Source organism: Protopterus annectens, chromosome 12.part0 (assembly GCF_019279795.1).
Source record: "Protopterus annectens isolate FY-2018-M chromosome 12.part0, PAN1.0, whole genome shotgun sequence".
Lineage (NCBI taxonomy): Eukaryota > Metazoa > Chordata > Ceratodontiformes > Protopteridae > Protopterus > Protopterus annectens.
Genome location: NC_056746.1, coordinates 283,033,632 through 283,052,446, shown reverse-complemented (window position 1 = coordinate 283,052,446; position 18,815 = coordinate 283,033,632). Strand labels below are relative to the sequence as shown.

Genomic DNA, 18,815 nt, shown 5'->3' with positions numbered 1-18,815 from the left:
ACTGTTCCGAAGATGAACCCTCAAAAGCGTGCTTGTGTGTCTTGACAATCGGCACCGATGGAGACATTGGCACTGAAGGAGAGGACTTGGAACTAGAGGCCGGAGGTGACTGGTCGGCCTTGGACAAGGCTTCCTTGAAAGGGGCTTTAAGGAGTCATTTGAAGATCAGTTTATTCTTTCTCTCTGCCAGGGTTCTATTACTGAATCCCTGGCAGATAGAGCAATCCACACTCAAATGGGGTACACCCAAACAGTATAAGCATTTTTCGTGAGTATCTGAGTTTGGCATTTTCCTGCCACCCTCAGAACACTGCTTAAAGCCTGCTGTAGATGATTTTGTTTTTTTTTGTTTTTTTTTTGCCATTTTCTATCAAAAAGGAATTAGAAATTATGAAGGACAGAAAAAGAGGGTCAGAAAGAAAGAAAGCTCACACTCTCACAAGCAGTTAACGAAAAAAAAAGCTACCAACAATGGTGGTAAGGTTACCAAGCGGTAAAGAAAAATAAGGGACTACCAGCGATGGTAGGGGAAAGAAACTCACTCAAGGGTAGACAGTAAGAGAGGAAAACTTTCACAGGAAAAACTTTTAAGAAATTGGTTACAAGATAACCACAAAGTACTTCACTACGAGATTGTCAGCTGACAAGTTTTATTCACAAGAGTGGCAAACAAGATCTGAAGTTATGTAGAGAAGTGCATTGTGGGTAGACTAGCAGCTCGAGAGATGTTTTTGGTTAACTTGAGCTTTATAATGACCGGATCAGTTCCGAGAATCGGAACCGTAACCCACAAGTTAAGAACAGATGAAGACTGACAACATCAGATAAAATGTTATAAATAATGAGATGGAATACTAGGCTGCTAGTGAATGAGGTCTTCATCTTGACAGGATGGCGACAAACAAGATGTGAAGTAGTTCGGGGCCCTAGTGCATCATGGGAGGGAAAATTCTTAAATAGGCTTGAGGCCGGAGTACTGATACTGCCAGGTCAAACCAGTTAACAGTCTCGTGGAACAACAGGTCAGATATGATGGACTGAATGAATAGGATCCAATATTTTAGGAACAGTATCTGATAGGAACTAACAGTAAAACAAGAAATGTCCTTTCTGTCTGTATAATAAATACTGAACAAGTCTTAGCTCTCCAAGTTTGTCATATTTTAATTAAAAAAATGCAGTGTGTATCCAGTATATACAGTGCGCCCTTGCACACACAGAGACACTGGGATGACTACCTGAGGGAGAATATGACAGCCTCAACAGCATCCTCAATGGAAGACACAGAAAATAGTATGAAATTTAGGCACAGTCATGAAAGGCAAGGCCTAGAGTGACTCATCAACACTGCAAAGCTAATAAGAGTAATCATTTTAGCCAAGACGCAAAAAACAACTGACAGAAGTATGTCAGTTGCTCTTCTTTATTGCCTCGCTGTCTACCAATGACTGTAGTTCAAAGTATCACCAGTGAGTGCTACAGGACATCTGAATGGTAAAAAAAAAAAAAAAAAAACTGGCTAAAGGCTGACATATCAAAAAAAGTACAGTTTTGTACCTACCACAAATGTAGATGTCCGATAGGTATGCATCTGCAGTCATCACATATGGGTTGTCCTGCCTCAGGCAGCCCTTCGGTCGGCCGGATTCCAAAGTCTGGGTCTGGCCTTGGCTGATGTCGCACTTTCCCCGACGTCAGAGCGTCTGGAGTATAAAAGCATCAGCCGACGCCATTTTCCTCAGTTTTTCTTGCCCCAGATGCCAGGTGCCCTCTAGGAAGGCTAAATTTGGAGAAATGCAATAAAATTCCAAACATTTGCAAAAATATATATATATATATATATATATATATACATACATATATATATATATATATATATATATATATATATATATATATATATATATATATATATGTATATATATATATATATATATATATATATATATATATATATATATATATACACAAACAAATACACCATAATAGATCCCCCAGCTAGCTAGTAGAGGGGTAAGCACCCTAGGAATACCACAGAGGGGAAGGAGGGAGGGTAAACCTGTCTGCAGATGCATACCTATCGGACATCTACATTTATGGTAGGTACAAAACTGTACTATGTCCTTCAAGGATGCATCTGCAGTCATCACATATGGGTAGAATACCATAGCCAATCTGGGGGTGGAGGAACTAAGTAAAGGAAGGTGTAGTTAATATACCCTGCAGGACTGCCGTAGCAAAGCCTGCTCTAGATCTGGAGTATAAAGGTAAATTGTAATGCTTGGCAAATGTATGCACGAAGCTCCATGTAGCAGCTTCTAAAATGTCCATGGTAGCCACCCCTCTTAGGAAGGCTGTGGTGGTGGCTGTGGCTCTCGTGGAATGAGGTCTAATGTTTGCTGGCACAGTTTTTTCATGAAAGGAGTAACAAAAACGAATGCAATTTCCTATCCATTTTGAAACTGTCTGTTTGGAAATTGCTTTTCCTTGTGCCCCAGCCGCATATGCTACAAACAACTGGTCAGTCTTTCTGTAACTTTTAGTTTTGTCCAAGTAGTAGCGCAATTGTCTGTGTATGTCCAGGGTGTGCAGAAGTTTCTTCCCTTTATTTTGTGGTTTTGGGAAGAATGTAGGCAAGTGAATTGCTTGGTTCAAGGATACCCTGGATACCACCTTTGGCATAAATGTAGGATTGGTTCTCAAAGAAACTCTGTCTTGATGAAAGATAAGAAATGGCTGCACTGCCATTAAAGCTTGTAACTCAGATACTCTTCTTGCTGAGGTTATGGCCAGAAGGAATGCAGTTTTCCAAGACAGAAACTGTAGATCCGCCGATGCAGCTGGTTCAAAGGGAAGAAGTGTTAGTTTTTCCAACACAAAGTTAAGGTCCCAAGTAGGTAGAGGTGGTTTCCTTGGAGGATTGATGTTTTTGATTCCTCTTAGAAGTTGTCTTAGGAGAGGATGCGAGAAGACAGGTGGATTAACATTGTATTCTGCTGAAATTGCTGAGGCATGTATCTTAATGGAAGAGTAAGACAGGCCATTGTGGAACAATTCTGCCAAATATTCCAGTATATGCGCCATGTTCATCACTGTCACATCTAGGCCTTTTGTTGTGTTCCAAGTGTGAAATCTTTTCCATTTTGCTGAATATGCCTTCCTTGTGGAAGGCCAGCGAGCTTCCATAATAATATCCTTCACTCTCTGGGATAGGTTATCCTGAGGAGGAGTCATGGTATTCTCCAGGCAGTTAGTTGCAAGGTTTTCAGGTTGGAATGCAGAGTCTTGAAATTGTGCTGCGTCAGAAGAAGTGGCCATAGGGGGAGAGGCCACGGTTTCGTCTGTGACATGCTCTGTAACAGTGGGTACCAGTGCTGCCTTGGCCAGTTTGGAGCTATCAGAATCACTCTGGGCTGCTCTGCCCTGATCTTCAGTAACACCTTGGTCATTAATGGGAGAGGTGGGAAAGCATAGACTGTTAGAGCTTTCCAGCTGAAAGAGAGAGCGTCCACTTTCCATGCTTGTGGGTGGTATGTCCTTGAGCAGAATGTCTTCAGTTGATGATTGTGGAGGGAAGCGAACAGATCTATTTCCGGCCTTCCCCATGATTGTGTTATGAGTAAGAAGATGTCTGGGTGCAGCATCCATTCGTGTGCATCCATGGTAGTTCTGCTTAAGCTGTCTGCCAGTATATTGTCTTTCCCTGGCACGAACTGGGACTGCAGCTGTATATCGAGTTTCAAGGAAAGTTCCCATAGATTCATTGCCAGTCTGCATAGAGGGTAGGAATGGGTGCCTCCTTGCTTGTTTATGTACCACATAACTGTGGTGTTGTCTGTCCTTATGAGCAGGTGGCCTTGATGAAGGAAAGGCTTGAAGGCCTCGATTGCGTGTATCACTGCCAGCATTTCCTTTTGGTTTATGTGCATGCGCAGCTCTCTTTGTGACAATAGCCCTTGGATACATCTGCCCTCCATGTGTGCTCCCCAACCTTGGTCTGAAGCGTCCGTGGTGATGGTTTGGTTGGCTCTTGGTTTGCTGAAAGGCAACCCGCTGTTCGACTGGCAGGCTTGAGCCCACCACAGAAATTCCTTTTGAAGGCATGGAATGAGTGGGATCAAAGTCTCTAGGCTGTGACTGTGCTGAGTCCATACACTCCTTAGGTACCATTGTAATTTTCTCATATGCAGCCTTACTTGTGGAATCAGAAGAATGCAAGATGCCATGTAACCCAGGGCCTGCAGGATTTTCCTTGCAGTCAGCTGAGGATGTCTTGTCAGATTCTTGAAGTAATCCGGTAGTTGTTTTTGCTTTTCTTCTGTGAGAAAGGCCATTTGGGTGGTTGTGTCTAGATCCGCACCCAGAAAGGTTATTCTTTGGGATGGAACAAGTCTTGATTTTTGGATGTTGACTGTATATCCCAAGGCCTGTAGTAGGTGGATGGCATAATCCAAGTCCTTTAACAAAATTTTCTTGTTGTCCGCTTGTATAAGGCAGTCGTCCAGATATGGGTAGATTTGAATCCCCTGAAGTCTGCAGTGTGCAATTACTGATGCCAGGCATTTCGTGAATACTCTGGGCGCAGTAGATAAGCCAAAGGGCAATGCTGAGAATTGATAATGCTCTGACCCTGCAAGAAATCTGAGGTGTCTTCTGCAACTTTGTCGAAAAGGGACATGCAGGTATGCCTCCTTGAGGTCTACAGTCACCAGCCAAGACCCCTTGCCCAGCATGGGAAGTCGTTGATGTAGAGTCAGCATTTTGAATTTTGGCACAATGAGGTAAGTATTCAGTGCGGACAAGTCGAGAATAGGCCTCCACTGATTTTCTTTTCTTGGAACAAGGAATAACCTGGAGTAAAATCCTTGGCCTTGTTCTGAAAGAGGTACCTTTTCTATGGCTTTCATTTGTATTAATTTGGTAATTTGCTTCAAAGCCTCTGCCCTCTGATTTGGTGGCAGATCTGGCATTCCTTTTCTTTTTGGCAATGCGTGGAAATGGAACCTGTATCCTTTGTCTATTATTTGCAGTGTCCATGTGTCCCTTGTAATGCTGTGCCAATTTTTTGAAAATAAAGAAAGCTTTCCGCCCAAAGGTGCTTCTAATTGAGCCCTGGTCGGCGGAGTCAAAATAAAGTCATTGAGTCTGTCCTGGTGTAGCAGTTGTGGTTCCTGCACTACCTCTCTGGTTGGGAGGATGCCACTGACGGCCTCTGCAGGAGCCTCTAGCTTGCCATCTACCTCTGGCACGCCTATTCCTGCCTCTCTGAGATCTGTCTGAGTCCGGAAAGGACCAATTCGTAGTAGGCCAATTTCTGCTGAATCTCTGTGGTTGGACTTGCAGAAAATCTTTGACTGTTTGCCCAGATTTTGCCTTTTCTTCAAATTTCTTTAAGACCTCTTGAGCCGTGGAACCAAATAATTTTTGCTTTTCCATAGGAGCATCCAAAAGCTTAGCTTTAACATGGTCTGGTAAAGATTGTTCCTTCAGCCAGGCATGCCTACGTATAACTGCACCTGTCATAGCTGACCTACATGAAGCTTCCAATGCATCATAACCACACTGCAAGAAATGGTTACTAACCTGCTGGGAGTTATGCACCAGATCCTGAAGGGATTTGCGATCAAGGGGTTCAGAAGCGGACAGTTTCTTATGCAACAATTCATCTAACAAATACTCTTGGTACTGTATCATATGAAATTGACAATTCAATGCCCTCATGGAAAGAGTTGCAGAAGTATACACTTTCTTACCCCATCTCTCTAAAGCTCTGGACTCCCTTTCAGAGGGTAGAGGATTTTTAGCAGTGGCAGCTGCAACCCCTTTTGGGCCCTGGGAAATAGTTTCTGGATCAGCAGAATGGGCCTTGTACAGGTGTAGATGTGAATCCGGGACCCTGTAGTACCTATCAGGTTTGGCAGGTGCCGGAGGGAGAGAGTCAGGGGCTGTACTAGCATCAGAGTACACATCATCAATAACATTCAAAACAGGAGGTAAAGGCCTATGCTGAGGTAAATGTAAAAAGGTCCTTAATCTCTTTCTAGAATCAGAGAATTCCTGACCCTGCCATTGAAAATGTTCTCTCATAGAGTGTAGTCTCTCTCCAAATGAAAACTCTTCAGGAGGGGAGGCCGAGGGAATAGATTCTTCAGCATCAGAATCCTCGTAGGCCGAATAAGCCTCCTCCTGGGGGTTTGACAAAGCAGAGCCATCAGAGGACTCATCTGAGGAATGGTGGTCAGCGGGCTCAACCCTGGGCCTTCTGTCTGGAGGTGGTTGAGAGCCCCTGTCCGGATGAGGTTGAGAACCTCTAATTAATGAGATAAGATCCTCTGCTAGGCTAAGAATCTGTGAGCCAGTAGAAGGTCTCTGAGAGGAAACCTTGGGAGGCAAAGCTTTAGTAAGTTTAGCAGCTTTAGCCCTAGAAAAAGCCTTAATGGACATGGATGCAGGGGGTCTGGCTGCACCATGTGCAGGAGTAGACTTGTCTAAAGGAATGGTGTCGGAAGGTTCCTGGACACCGGTTTCAATAGGTAATTCAATAACCGACTCGGCCGGGGCCTCCGGGGCCGAGGTAGTCGGTTGTGCGGATTCGGTAATAGGAAGTACCAAGGACTCTGTTTCAGCCGAGACCGAGACACTCGTGGTAGGCCTGACCGTGGTTTCAGCCGAAACCACGGCCCGCGTGCCTCGGTCCTTGTCCTTCAGTTTTTTAACTAAATGCGAAGTCGGAGTCTCCGACGGCATCTTGTAAGCAAAACTAGCCCCAAAGAATTCCTCTGCAAACTCCGACTGACGTCTAAGAGTTCGTCGGTTGAAGGAAGCACAGGCTGAACAGGCCGAGACGTCGTGGTCTGGGCCTAGGCAAGGGAGGCAGTAAGAGTGGAAATCCGGTATTTGTTTCCCACAAGTTAAACAATTATTAACTTTATCTGACATCGGCTGAGGCAAGAAAGAGTCCCCAACGGGGTACTTAGCTTTTTCGAAGTCTTCGGTAACTGAATCACAGGAGCTGGGCGACCGGCACTTGCGAACTGCTTCTGCTTCGGGCACCACGTGGCAAGAAAGAAAGAAAGACTGAGGAAAATGGTGTCGGCTGATGCTTTTATACCCCAGACGCTCTGACGTCGGGGAAAGTGCGACATCAGCCGAGGCCAGACCCAGACTTTGGAATCCGGACGACCGAAGGGCTGCCTGAGGCAGGACAACCCATATGTGATGACTGCAGATGCATCCTTGAAGGACATCTAAAACTCTGCATGTACGGCACGGTGCAATGGCCAAAAAGTATGCAGAATTCAAAAAGCAAAGCCAGCCCTCACCATAGTCCTTGTTGAACATAGTAAAATTATTATGCAGAAAACACCACTATTTATCATGCAATAGCAGTCTGGATTTTTATCCTGTTATTGCAGGATAAATAGTGATGTTTTCTGCATAATATATTTACTACTTTCAACAAGGACTATGGTGTGAGTACTAGCTTTGCTTTTTGAAAAAGGCTGACATACACCCACAGCCTATTTCAATACAAATATTTGAATCCTGTAGCAATGATCTACAACTTCTGTGGCAGGAAGATTCAAACATTTCCACAAGTATACAGTACCCCAACATAAAATGACAACACAGCATTCAAGATGGAGAATATTAACACTTTCACAGCAAAGCCTAGTAAGACAACTTTCTTTCACAGATGAAACACTTTCAGTGCAAGGGAATACAAACTCCAGTCTTAAGAATAAAAAACATGGCAGGCCCTATGATGTTAATCCTGACAGATTTAAACATACTTTATCAAAACAATACTATTATACAAAATTAATACTCTCCTGAACAATCAAAGCACTAAACAAACTGCTGTCTGCTTTCAAACTGGAAAAATACACAATGCAAAAAAATCTCATCATTATCAAGGAGTAAAAATTTAAAAAAAACAATTGCAAATTAACAAAAAAAAAAAAAAACCATTCACTGAAGTTCTCATAACTGGAGCACTGAGTGCTATGAAGCCTGTTTTTTAGTACATGATGAGTGACCTTTTTGACTCCTCTGGAGGTATCTGTAAGTAGCAAACTATTAAGGAGCTTGGAGGTTGATATGAATGACAAGGCCTGGCACTGCTCCTGCCCATCTGTTACAAATACTGAGAAAACGAGTAAATATCAGATCTGAGTGCAGTGGTGACACAGCAAAATGATCAATGGCTGGATTAAAGCAGTGTCCAAATCTAACTGCAACTCTGTATATACAAGACTGGCTGAAAACAGGTGAACATTTGAGTACCACACAGCACAAACTGACATATAACAAACATTTGAAAAAAGCATCTGTTATTTATAACAACTTTAAACAATATTTTATGTACAATGGGAAAGAGACATGCATAGTCAAAATACAATGTTGAAAACAGTAAGTCATTTCCCTCCCCAGCCTGCCACAGACCCTGTGACAAAGAAAATGATGATGCTTTCTAGACGCAGTCAAGAATATAAGCCTTTGTATCTGTTGCACACAGTTTATTTAACAATATGATATATAAGTAAGAAATTGAGTTCTCTGAACCAGACTATACAGTGATTGGGAGTTTGGGGGTTTCATATTTATAGTAATTATATAACTTGCATGATTTACACTAGAATTGCTTTTCCTCATTTCAAGTTTTCACTTAGAATAAAGGAGGTTTGTCCTCTCGATTTAAAATCAGTGTAGTCCAGAGGTGATCAGTCTAAAGTTTTTTCCCCAATAAAATCAGATGATCTGACACAAAAAAAAAAAAAAAATTTAATTCTGCAAGACAAAAGATTTTGGCATTGGCCAGTGTGTGTGCAATAATGTAGAGTCCTATCTTTACAAAGTTAATACTTGAAACGTTTGCACGAATTTCACCATAGAAAATGTCTTCCCGCAACACAGCTGAAAGGTACTGGTATACATTAGAATGTTGCATTTTTTCTCGGAAATGTCCTTTAGATTTGTTTTTTTTCTTTTTAAAACACAAAATGCTTAAATTCTCCAAAATAAAAAATATGAATAATATAAGGAACTGTTTTTCATTTAAAAATTAGGCATGAGTCCATAGCAACAACAACATAAAACAAAAACACATAACAGAAAAACCCGGACACCAGGGCATTTTGCAGCTGGTCTGAACAAAAAATATATTCTTTGTTTTTTGTTTTAAACAATTCATCCCTCTATGTATATGAAGCAGCAGTTCCAACTAGGTATAAAAACCGCCTAGCGGTCTGAATTTTCAGTACAAAGTCTGAGAAAATAAAAATATTTGCTCCCTTAATGCTACAAACCCTCCACAAATTTTTCTAATGTGTCTCCTGTGGTGTCACCCACCAGAGCCAAGTCGCTGGGTAACACACCCCTATTTGGGGTGCTTAACTGTGGAAGCATTGCACTCTGTTCTGGGGTACCCATATGTCCCTGATCCATGGAGCTAGCCATGGGAGCTGCAAGTCCAGGGTGAGGGGAACCAGTCTGAGGGGACACATGATGAGGAGAAGGTTGTATTCTTGGCGAGGGGCTGGAATGTGGTGGTTGGGATTGGGGGCGTGGAGACTGGACAGGTGCCGGAGATCGCACTTGATTACTGAGAGATGTTGCGATCTGCTGGCCTGAGAGATGAGATGGTTGTGGCTGTCCTGAGAGCATGTGCTGTTGAGGACTCATGGGATTGGGCTGCCCAGAGGCCATCTGTTGTTTTAGTTGCTGTTGTTGCTGTTGTAGAAGTCTTTGCTGAAGAACCTGCATGGTAGATACCCCATCAGTTCCCATTCCTGGCTGCCCCATTGGATTAATTTGTCCCATAGAGTTGCCCTGCATAGGCATATGCTGTTGTAATCGCTGCTGCTGCTGTTGTAAGGTTTGGGGGTAACCGCCAGGTCCTTGTGGCTGCTGAAACTGACTATGACCTGCCATTCCAGCACTCTGTTGCTGCTGCTGCTGCTGCTGAATTATTTGCCTTCTGATTAATTCCCTGTACTGTGTCATGTTAGCAATGGTGGGATTGTGACCAGGATTTATGATGGGTATTGTTTGTCCCTGGGTGTTCATTGCCCCCAGTGCCTGTTGTGGAGAAGGCACAGTGTTCCTCTGTACTGCAACCTGCATTGGGCTTATGTTCTGTAGGGGATTCTGCATATTAGGCTGAGGGTGCAAACTTGACTGCTGTGCCTGTTGCTGCAGGCCTGGCTGAGGCTGTATACCTTGTGGTTGTTGCTGTTGCTGCTGCTGTATCCCTGGTTGAGTTGCCTGGTATTTAGCTGTCCTTTGCTTTATAAATGCTGCCATTAGCTGTGGATTTGACTTCAGAATGTTGAGCACTTGTTGCTGCTGCTGAGGGGAGCTTGGAGATTTAAGAGTCCGTAAGAGATCATGCAGTGCACCAGGAGTTATGCTGCGGGTTGGCTGCTGGATGCCTGGGCCTCTCACACCCGGTGGAGTCTGTACTGCTACTGTCATGGCACCTCTTGGCATTCCTTGTGTCATAGGTTGTGTAGGTGGTGGTGGTGGAGGTGGTGGTTGTTGCTGCTGCTGTGGTGCCAGCTGACTGGGCTGCCACTGTCCTGTCTGCATGTTTTGCAGTACAGCCCCAGTTACAGGAGCAGGTCGAGATACAGCCATATTTATAGTCTGCACAGGGTTCACAGCACCCACTGTTTGATTTACCATTCCTTGGCGGGTCACAGGCAAACCACTGTTCAGATTACTAACCCTGTAAAGTTGTTGTTGCTGTTGAGCTTCCCGTTCAATTTGTCTAGCTGCTTCCACTGCTGCTGGTGGAGGCTGTGTAGGTGTTACAGGTAGTGGTGATACTTGATTTGTAGGTTTTCCTTGAGATACAGGAGTAGGTGGCTGTGTTCTTGCAACAGGCGAAAAGCCAGGTGTGATGCTACTCATAGGTGAGGGCTGGGTTTGAGGTGCAGGCTGAGGTGTCTGAGGTGTGCTTGGCTGCTGCTGCCCTGTTGGAGTACCAGGAGCAGTTGAGGTAGGAGAAGGCAAACTCTGTGGAGGTACACTTCGACCCTGCATGGTGGCCATCCTCCGTCGCATTAGCTGAGCCTGCTGGAGGCGGTGCTGCAACTGTTGCTGACGTAACTTGTGTTTGATATTTACACAGAAGGGCACAGGACACTTGTTCTCTTGACAGTGCTTGGCATGATAGCAGCAGAGAGCAATGAGCTGTTTGCACACTGGGCAGCCTCCGTTAGTCTTGCGTTTGCAACCCTTGGTATGCTGAACAACCCGTTTCATCTTCTGACAGGATGGTAAAGAGCAGTTTGCATTGCGACACTGACAAGCATGAACCAATGACTGGATGCAGCGCTGGATACTTAGACGGCGTGACTCCTGTGGGCTCTTGGACTGCTGCTCCCCTTGGCTATTGCTCTCATCGTCAAGACCCAATCCCCATTTAACCATCTTGTGTTCGTGGCTTTTAGTGTTGTAGCAGCCAACACAGAGGTCATAATCCTAAACAAAGAGGATAGAAATAAGTGATTTTCCAACAAATGAAACACACACACAAAATGTTTCCTTGAAACACAATGAAGTTGTAAACACAATCAGAGTAAGCTTTCTACTCTACCTTTGCGACTAATACATAAAAGACAAGAATGCACATCAATCAAAGGCAGCCCTTCAGCTCAGATTACTGACAATTCCCAACAAAGACATTTTATGAGAATATCACACCATACAGAAGAAACGGTATAATGCAACACAAAACTACGCATCTATTTTAACTTTCTATTTCCCAGCGCATCACTTTTATCACTTACTGAGTTTAGATGGAAAAAACAGGACCAATATGGGCAAAGTCCTATCATGCAGTACCAGCCAAAAGTTCCATATAAAAATACTAATTCCACTTATGGTTGACATGACTATTTCATGCATAATTAGTGCCCCTTTTCCATTTTGTACCACAGGATTTTGCTTAATTTGCTTATGTACATACATTTTTTTGCTGCATTAGTCCCACTAGGCCTATGGCCCACTTTTAGGGAAAAAAACAAGGTAATACTTCAATGGACTAGGCAAAATTACTGCCCTTAGAACTGCTGACCATCAAGTCTTCCCCAGACTTTGCTCATTTGTGCTTCTGTACTACAGAATTACTTCAGTATACTAAAAGAGTGAGAGCTGTGCAGAAGGGCCATCATGCAGGCAGCCATGAGGACCATTCAAGCCTCACCAGCATCCCAGCAGTGATGGCATTTGCATGGCCTAACCCCACCCTTTGGGTGTATGAGTTACCCATATCACAGTGGGGACCCACAACACCTTGCCTCCCTCCCCCCATGCTCCTGTACCTTCACCAATGAAATCTACAATAGGTAATGGCCTGGTAAGCCCAAAGCCTGTGTCAAGAACATGCATTGCAATGCTGCCTCTTCATCAAGGGATTTTGGCTGCATGCATCCAACTCTGCCCACAAGATAGGCACACCAATCTTTCCCACCAACTCTGTCAATTTATGAGCCACTAACTGAATTTGGGGATGCTGGGACCATAGTCAGCGCTGTACTCCTCTAAATCACCAGACCTGTCTGGACAGGGCAAAACCTGACCAGAAAACTCTGGAAATTCAGTAATGAACAAGTCAAGGATGCATAATTTTTTTTTTAATAAAATGACATATTCATTTCTGGTAAGTGCTGTGGTATTGTTAAAATTCATCCAAGTTATCACCATTTCAGGCACTTGAGACCTTGTCTTAACTGATTTGAGTTTGAGTTAAGGCCAATATAAATAGAAAGGAACTCAAGAGACAACTTCAGTGCCACTCCTACAGCTGTCTTCAAAGAAATCAATTTGCAAAGAGAAGGGAAAGGTGGGTTGGACTGCTGAAGTGGATAGACACAGATCATGATTAACATGAACATTAACAAGTTTCATATCTTACATGATCGTGTCCATTCATTTGAACACTAGAGCAGTTTTCAAGCTTAAACCTCTTCAGTGGCATCAAGGCTGAAGACCACAAACAAAAGTAGCCCTGAATGTAAACCGAAACCTTCAGATCACATCCAGCTTACGATGCCTTGTAAAAATATACAGTGAACCTGAGCTGCAGCTGCACAATCATCAACAGAGGAAATTTTGAAAAGGCTAAATAAATAGCTACAGTTCTAGTTCAATGTGCTTTAAGTTTATGTGGTAAAGGCAGATTATACTTCCCACAGCAAGTCAGTACAGTTGTGTACACTTACCATAAATGTAGATATTCAAGTGTATTCACTGTTGTAGTCATCACACTTGGGTTATCTGCCTGCAGGTAGCCCTCAGTTGGCCCGAATACCAGAAACTTAGTATTTCTGCATCAGTTGCTGTCGCTCCAGGATTGACGTCAGGTCGTGAGGGGTATAAAAACAGGCAGCCAAAGCCATTACATCAGTTTTTCTTGCCCCAAATATCAGGAGCTCCCCAAATAGGGAGCTAGGTTATGGTGGGAAAAAACCACCACCACGTAGTAAAAAGTAAATACCAATAGCCCTGTAAAGGGTGAGTACTAGAGATAGAGACAATGGGGCTGGAGGGTGGGAAACCAGGACTGCAACACTGAATACACTCGAACATCTATATTTATGGCAAGTGTACCCAACTGTACTATGTTCTTTGTGTTTCACTGTTGCAGCCATCATACTTGGGCTGATTTCCCAAAGCTGAAGAATGGGTGGAGGCAGTCAAGAAGAGTTGGGGCTGGCTAGTATGCCCTACAGGACTGCTGTTGCAAACCCGCTCTGGATTTGGAAAAGATTGGCAGGTGGTAATGCTTGGTGAAGGTATGAACAGAACTCCAGGTAGCAGCTTACAGAATGTCCTTGGTAGGGACTCCCCTGAGGAATGCTGTAGAGGTAGAAATTGCCCTAGTGGAATGTGTTCTGACCCACCGAGGGGTTGGTTTCCCATGGTGTTTGTAACAGAAATGGATACTGTGTGCTACCCATTTGGAAATAGTTTGTTTAGATATGGCCTTGTCCTCTGCCCCTAGTGCAAAGTTGACTAGTAACTGGTCAGATTTCCTGAAGGGCTTAGTCCTGTCAAGGTAGAATCTGAGCTGTCTGTGCACGTCTAAAGAGTGCAGGATCCTTTCCTCTTTATTTTGAGGATTAGGAAAGAAGGTTGGCAAATGGATAGATTGGTTGAGAGCTACACTGGACACCACTTTAGGCATGAAAGTAGGGTTTGTTCTGAGGGAGACCCTGGCAGCATGAAAAATAATGAAGGGTTCCACAGCCATAAGTGCTTGTAGCTCAGACACTCTTCTAGTTGAAGTGATGGCCAGAGGCAAGGCTGTTTTCTGAGAGAGGAATTTTAACTCTGCTGACGCTGCAGGCTCAAAGGGGGGGGGGGGTGAGCTTTTAAAGTACAAAGTTAAGAAGTTAAGGTCCCAAGCAGGGGTGGGTCCTCTTCTTGGTGGCCTTAAGTTGTTGGCCCCTCTCAGGAACTGTTTGATGAGAGGGTGAGAGAAGAGAGGTGGCTCAGTGTTGTAATGAGCCGAGATGGCAGAGGCATGGATCTTAATGGAAGAGAAGGAAAGGCCTCTGTGGAGTAGATCTACTAGGTAATCCAGGATTAGAGGTAAGGCGGGCAGTGCTGTGTCTGCTCCTTTAGATTGAATCCAGGAACAATACCTTTTCAACTTATCAGCATAGGATTTCCTTGTACTGGGTCTTCTGGCTTCAAGAATGATGTCCAATACCTGCTTGCTTAGGCTGGTCACTGGGGGAGAATTCAAGGAATAAGCCAGGCTGCAAAGTTCAGGGTTTGCAGTTGCAGACATAAGGTCTGTCCCTCCTGCTGAGTGAGGAGGGTTGGGATCTGAGGTAGGTACCATGGTGGCACTGGTGACAGGCTGCGCAGTAGTGGATACCAGTGCTGGCATGGCCAGTCTGGGGCAATCAGGATTGCTCTTGGTCCGTCCTGTCTTCTCTTGAGTAATTCTCTTGTAAGAAGTGGCAGAGGGGGAAAAGCATAGATTGAGAGGTTTACCCACTGGAAGGATAGGGCATCCACTTTCCAGGTCCTGCTGTGAGGTATCCTGGTGCAGAATTTCCTGATCTGGTGATTGTAGAGGGAGGCAAAAAGGTCCACCTCCAGGATCCCCCATTTCTGGGTTAGCAGGCTGAAAGTGCTGGCATCTAATTGCCACTCATGTGGGTCTAGGAGATTTCTGCTTAAGTCGTCTGCCAGAGTTTTGTTTGCCTGGCAGGAACTGAGCTTGCAGATGAATATGCATGTCCAAGGCCGTGTTGCACAGTGTCATGGCTAGCCTGCAGAGTGGGTAACTGTGGGTTCCCCCTTGCTTGCTGATGTACCTCATAACTGTGGTGTTGTCTGTTTTTATTAGCAGGGGTCCTGGTGAGAGCAGGGATCTGAAAGCTGTCAGAGCATGCTGAACAGTTAGCATCTCTTTTTGGTTGATGTGCAGATGAATTTGACTTGGGCTCCAGTGGCCCTGAATGCACTTGTCACCTAGATATGTCCCCAGGCATAGTCTGCTGCATCTGTGGTTAGGGTCTGGGTGGCATGGGGTTGTGTAAAGGGAAGCCCCTTGTTGTGGTTGCATGCTGCTGCCCACCAAAGAAACTCTGTCCTTAGACAAGATATGATGGTTTCCAGGTCCTGAGAATGTTGGCACCAAAGACATTTTAAGTATCATTAAAGTTTCCTCATATGCAGTCTGGTATATGGAATTAGCAGAATGCAAGAGGCCATGAACCCTAGAGCCTGCAGGATTTTCCTTGCGGATAGCTGGGTTTTGGTGGCCATTTGAGTGAAGCAGCCTGTTAGATAAGCTTGTTTTTCTGGAGTAAGGAATGCCATCTGGGATGCAGTGTCCAAGCTTTCTCCCAGGAATACAATCTTTTGACTAGGGACTAGATTTGATTTCTTTTCATTGACAGTGTACCCCAGGGAGGTTAGAAGGTTCTTTACAAATGTCAGGTGCTGCAACAGCTTTTCCTGACTGTCTGCCTGAATCAGGCAATCACCCAAGTAAGGGTATATTTGAAACTTTCTCTATCTGCAATAGGCAAAGGCTGGAGCCAGACATTTTGTGAAGATTCTGGGAGCAGTGGATAAGCCAAAGGGAAGTGCAGAGAACTGATAATGCATAGATCCTGCCCTGAAACATCAATATTTCCTGCATGATTCTCTGATATGGATGTGCAGATAGGCTTCTTTTAGGTCTAGGGTGGCTAACCAGGCCTCTTTGGACAGCAGTGGAAGAAGTTGCTGAAGGGTGAGCATTTTGAATTAAGGTACAACCAGGAAAGTGTTTAGAATGGAAAGATCTAGGATTGGGAGCCACGTGCCCTCTTTTCTGGGTACCAGGAAAAGTCTGGAATAAAACCCTTGACCTATTTGTTCTGCAGGAGCAGGTTGAATTGCCCTAATGGAGAGCAGGGATTGAACTTGGTTTTGTGCCTCTGCCCACTGATTTGGGGGAAGGTCTGGGAACCCTTTCGGGGTTGGCAGTGTGTTAAGTAAAATTTGTACCCCTGGGATACAGTCTTGAGGACCCATCGGTCTTTGGTGATGTAGGTCCAGTTTTTTGCATGGTGGGCAAGTTTTCCTCCTAGGGGCATGAGCAATTGGGCAGAGGTGAGGAGTGGAGTTGAGAAGTCGTTGTGAATTCTTTCTGTAAAGGGGTGGCTTAGGACTCCCGGTTTTAAAAGTGGAGGCACTCCACTGCTTAGATCTCTGCATACCCTGAGACTGTAATCTAGGGGGGGGTCGGTTTCCCCTGGGTCTAGTTGGAGATGACCTTGAGGGGGCTGGAAAGGACCAATGTTTCGAGGGACAATACCTACTGAATCTTGGAGGTTGCACCTGCAAAAAATCTTTGAATGTCTGCATAGACTTAGTTTTTCTTCCATCTTTTTTAGAACCTCTTCTGCTTTGGTGCCAAATAAATTGTCCTTATTCAAAGGAGCAACTAGTAATTTTGATTTGACATGGTCTGGCAAGGTCTGTTCCTTAAGCCAAGCATGCCTTCTCAGTACAGAACCAGTGACTGCCGCCCTGCAAGATGCTTCTAGGGCGTCAAACCCACATTGCAAGATATGCTTGCTGACTTGGCTTGCAGAATGCATAAGCTCCTGTAATTCTTTATTTTCTGCACAGTTTATAAAGGTAGATAATTTTTGCTTAATAAGTTCCATAACATGTTGCTGGTATTTCAGCATGTAAAACTGGCAATTCAATGCCCTAATGGCTACAGTTGTATACTTTTTTACCCCATCTGTCTAAAGCTTGGGAATCCCTGTCCGAACGGGTGGGATTCTAAGCTGTAGTTGCTTTTATACCTTTAGGCCCTTGGGAAACGACCTCTGGGTCAGCAGTAAGATTTTTGAAAAGAAATTTGTGAGAGTCAGGGACTCTGTATAGTACCTGTCTGGTTTCCTTGGGGCAAAGGGTAAAGTATTAAGAGTCAGACTGGATTCTATAAAGACATCATCCACAACATCCAGAACAGGAGGGACAGCTAAAGGTCTATGTTGTGGCAAATCTAAAAATTCTCGGAGTCTCTTTTTGGACTGAGGATAATCCTGGCATTCCCAGTGGAAATGCTCTCTTAAAGTATGAAGGGTTTCACCAAAAGAAAAATTCTCTTGAGAGGAAGCAGGCAGAGGGAATGGATTCCTCTGCATCTGAATCCTCATAAGCAGATAAAGGAATGTCTTCATATTCAGAAACATCAGAGTCGTCGGACTGTTGGTCAGTTAAAGCTGCTGGGGACAGGTCTCTTCCTCTTAGAAGGGGCTAGCTGGCTTTCTCTAATCAGCATGATCAGGTCTTCTGCCATTTTAAGCATTTGAGACTGTGGTAAGGAAGCAGGTGCTTGAGATTGGGTTGGCCTTTTTTTAGGCACAGCTCGTACTCTTGGCCTTAGAAACTCGGTAGTTTTAGACAAAACTGAAGATGCAAAAGAGGCCGTCAGTTTGTGTTGAGTATCGGTAATGCAAAGAACTTCCTCAGAAGCCGGTGCCTGCACAGCGGCTCCGGACCTATCCAAGGTAGAGACATCCGCAGGCACAGCAGTCAAAGAAGAGTCTTGTGGCACACCAGACTCCGAACGGGTCTCGGTAGTGGCCTGTGAATCCATCAAAGCGGGCATCAGGGGCTGTGAAAGCGCTTCACTGAGTACCGGTGAACTGGCGAGTAGCTTAATGGAAGCATCGTCAGCAGTTTTGGACCTGTGTGGTCTGTCTCTGTCTTTATCCTTATGTTTTTTCGGAAGATCAGTAGTCAGATGGCTTACTGAAGCCACTTTGGAATACGGAGATCGAGAACGAAATTATTTAGTGACAATAAGGGCCCGACGATGAATAGTTCAGGCATTGAACAAAGCACAAAACTGACAGCGAGGAACGTCGGGGTCTGGGCCTAAACAGGTGATGCAGTAAGAATGGAAATCTCGGTGTGGTACTTGCTTTCCACAGGCGAGACAATTGTTAACTTTTTCTGACATCGGTTAAAGCAAGAAAAAATTATCCCCAATGGGGTACTCAGCTTTAGAAGACTTCAGGATAATTCAATTCGGAAACGAAAACTCAGGTAGCGGCCGACTGGCACTCGTGCGAACTGCTTCTGCTTCGGGCTCCTCGGCAAGAAAGACTTATGTAATGGCGTCGACTGCCTGTTTTTATACCTCCTGATGTCTGTCCTGGAGCGACAGCAACTGACGCAGAAATACTAAGACTCTGGTATTCGGGCTGACTGAGGGCTACCTGCAGGCAGATAACCCTAGTGTGATGACTGCAATAGTGAAACACGAAGAACACCAATAC

The 18,815-nt window shown here is 44.5% G+C and overlaps 1 protein-coding gene across 1 annotated transcript in view; it reads right to left on the bottom strand.

The window, feature by feature from the left end:
* Nucleotides 1-8,316: 8,316 nt before the first annotated feature.
* LOC122816509 (CREB binding protein) overlaps nucleotides 8,317-18,815 on the bottom strand; it is a gene marked incomplete in the record, with an annotated part of 4,149,155 nt that continues 4,138,656 nt past the window's right edge. Inside the window, 1 exon segment of the mRNA XM_044089341.1 lies at nucleotides 8,317-11,487. Within this exon segment, the coding sequence (XP_043945276.1) occupies nucleotides 9,301-11,487 (2,187 nt within the window).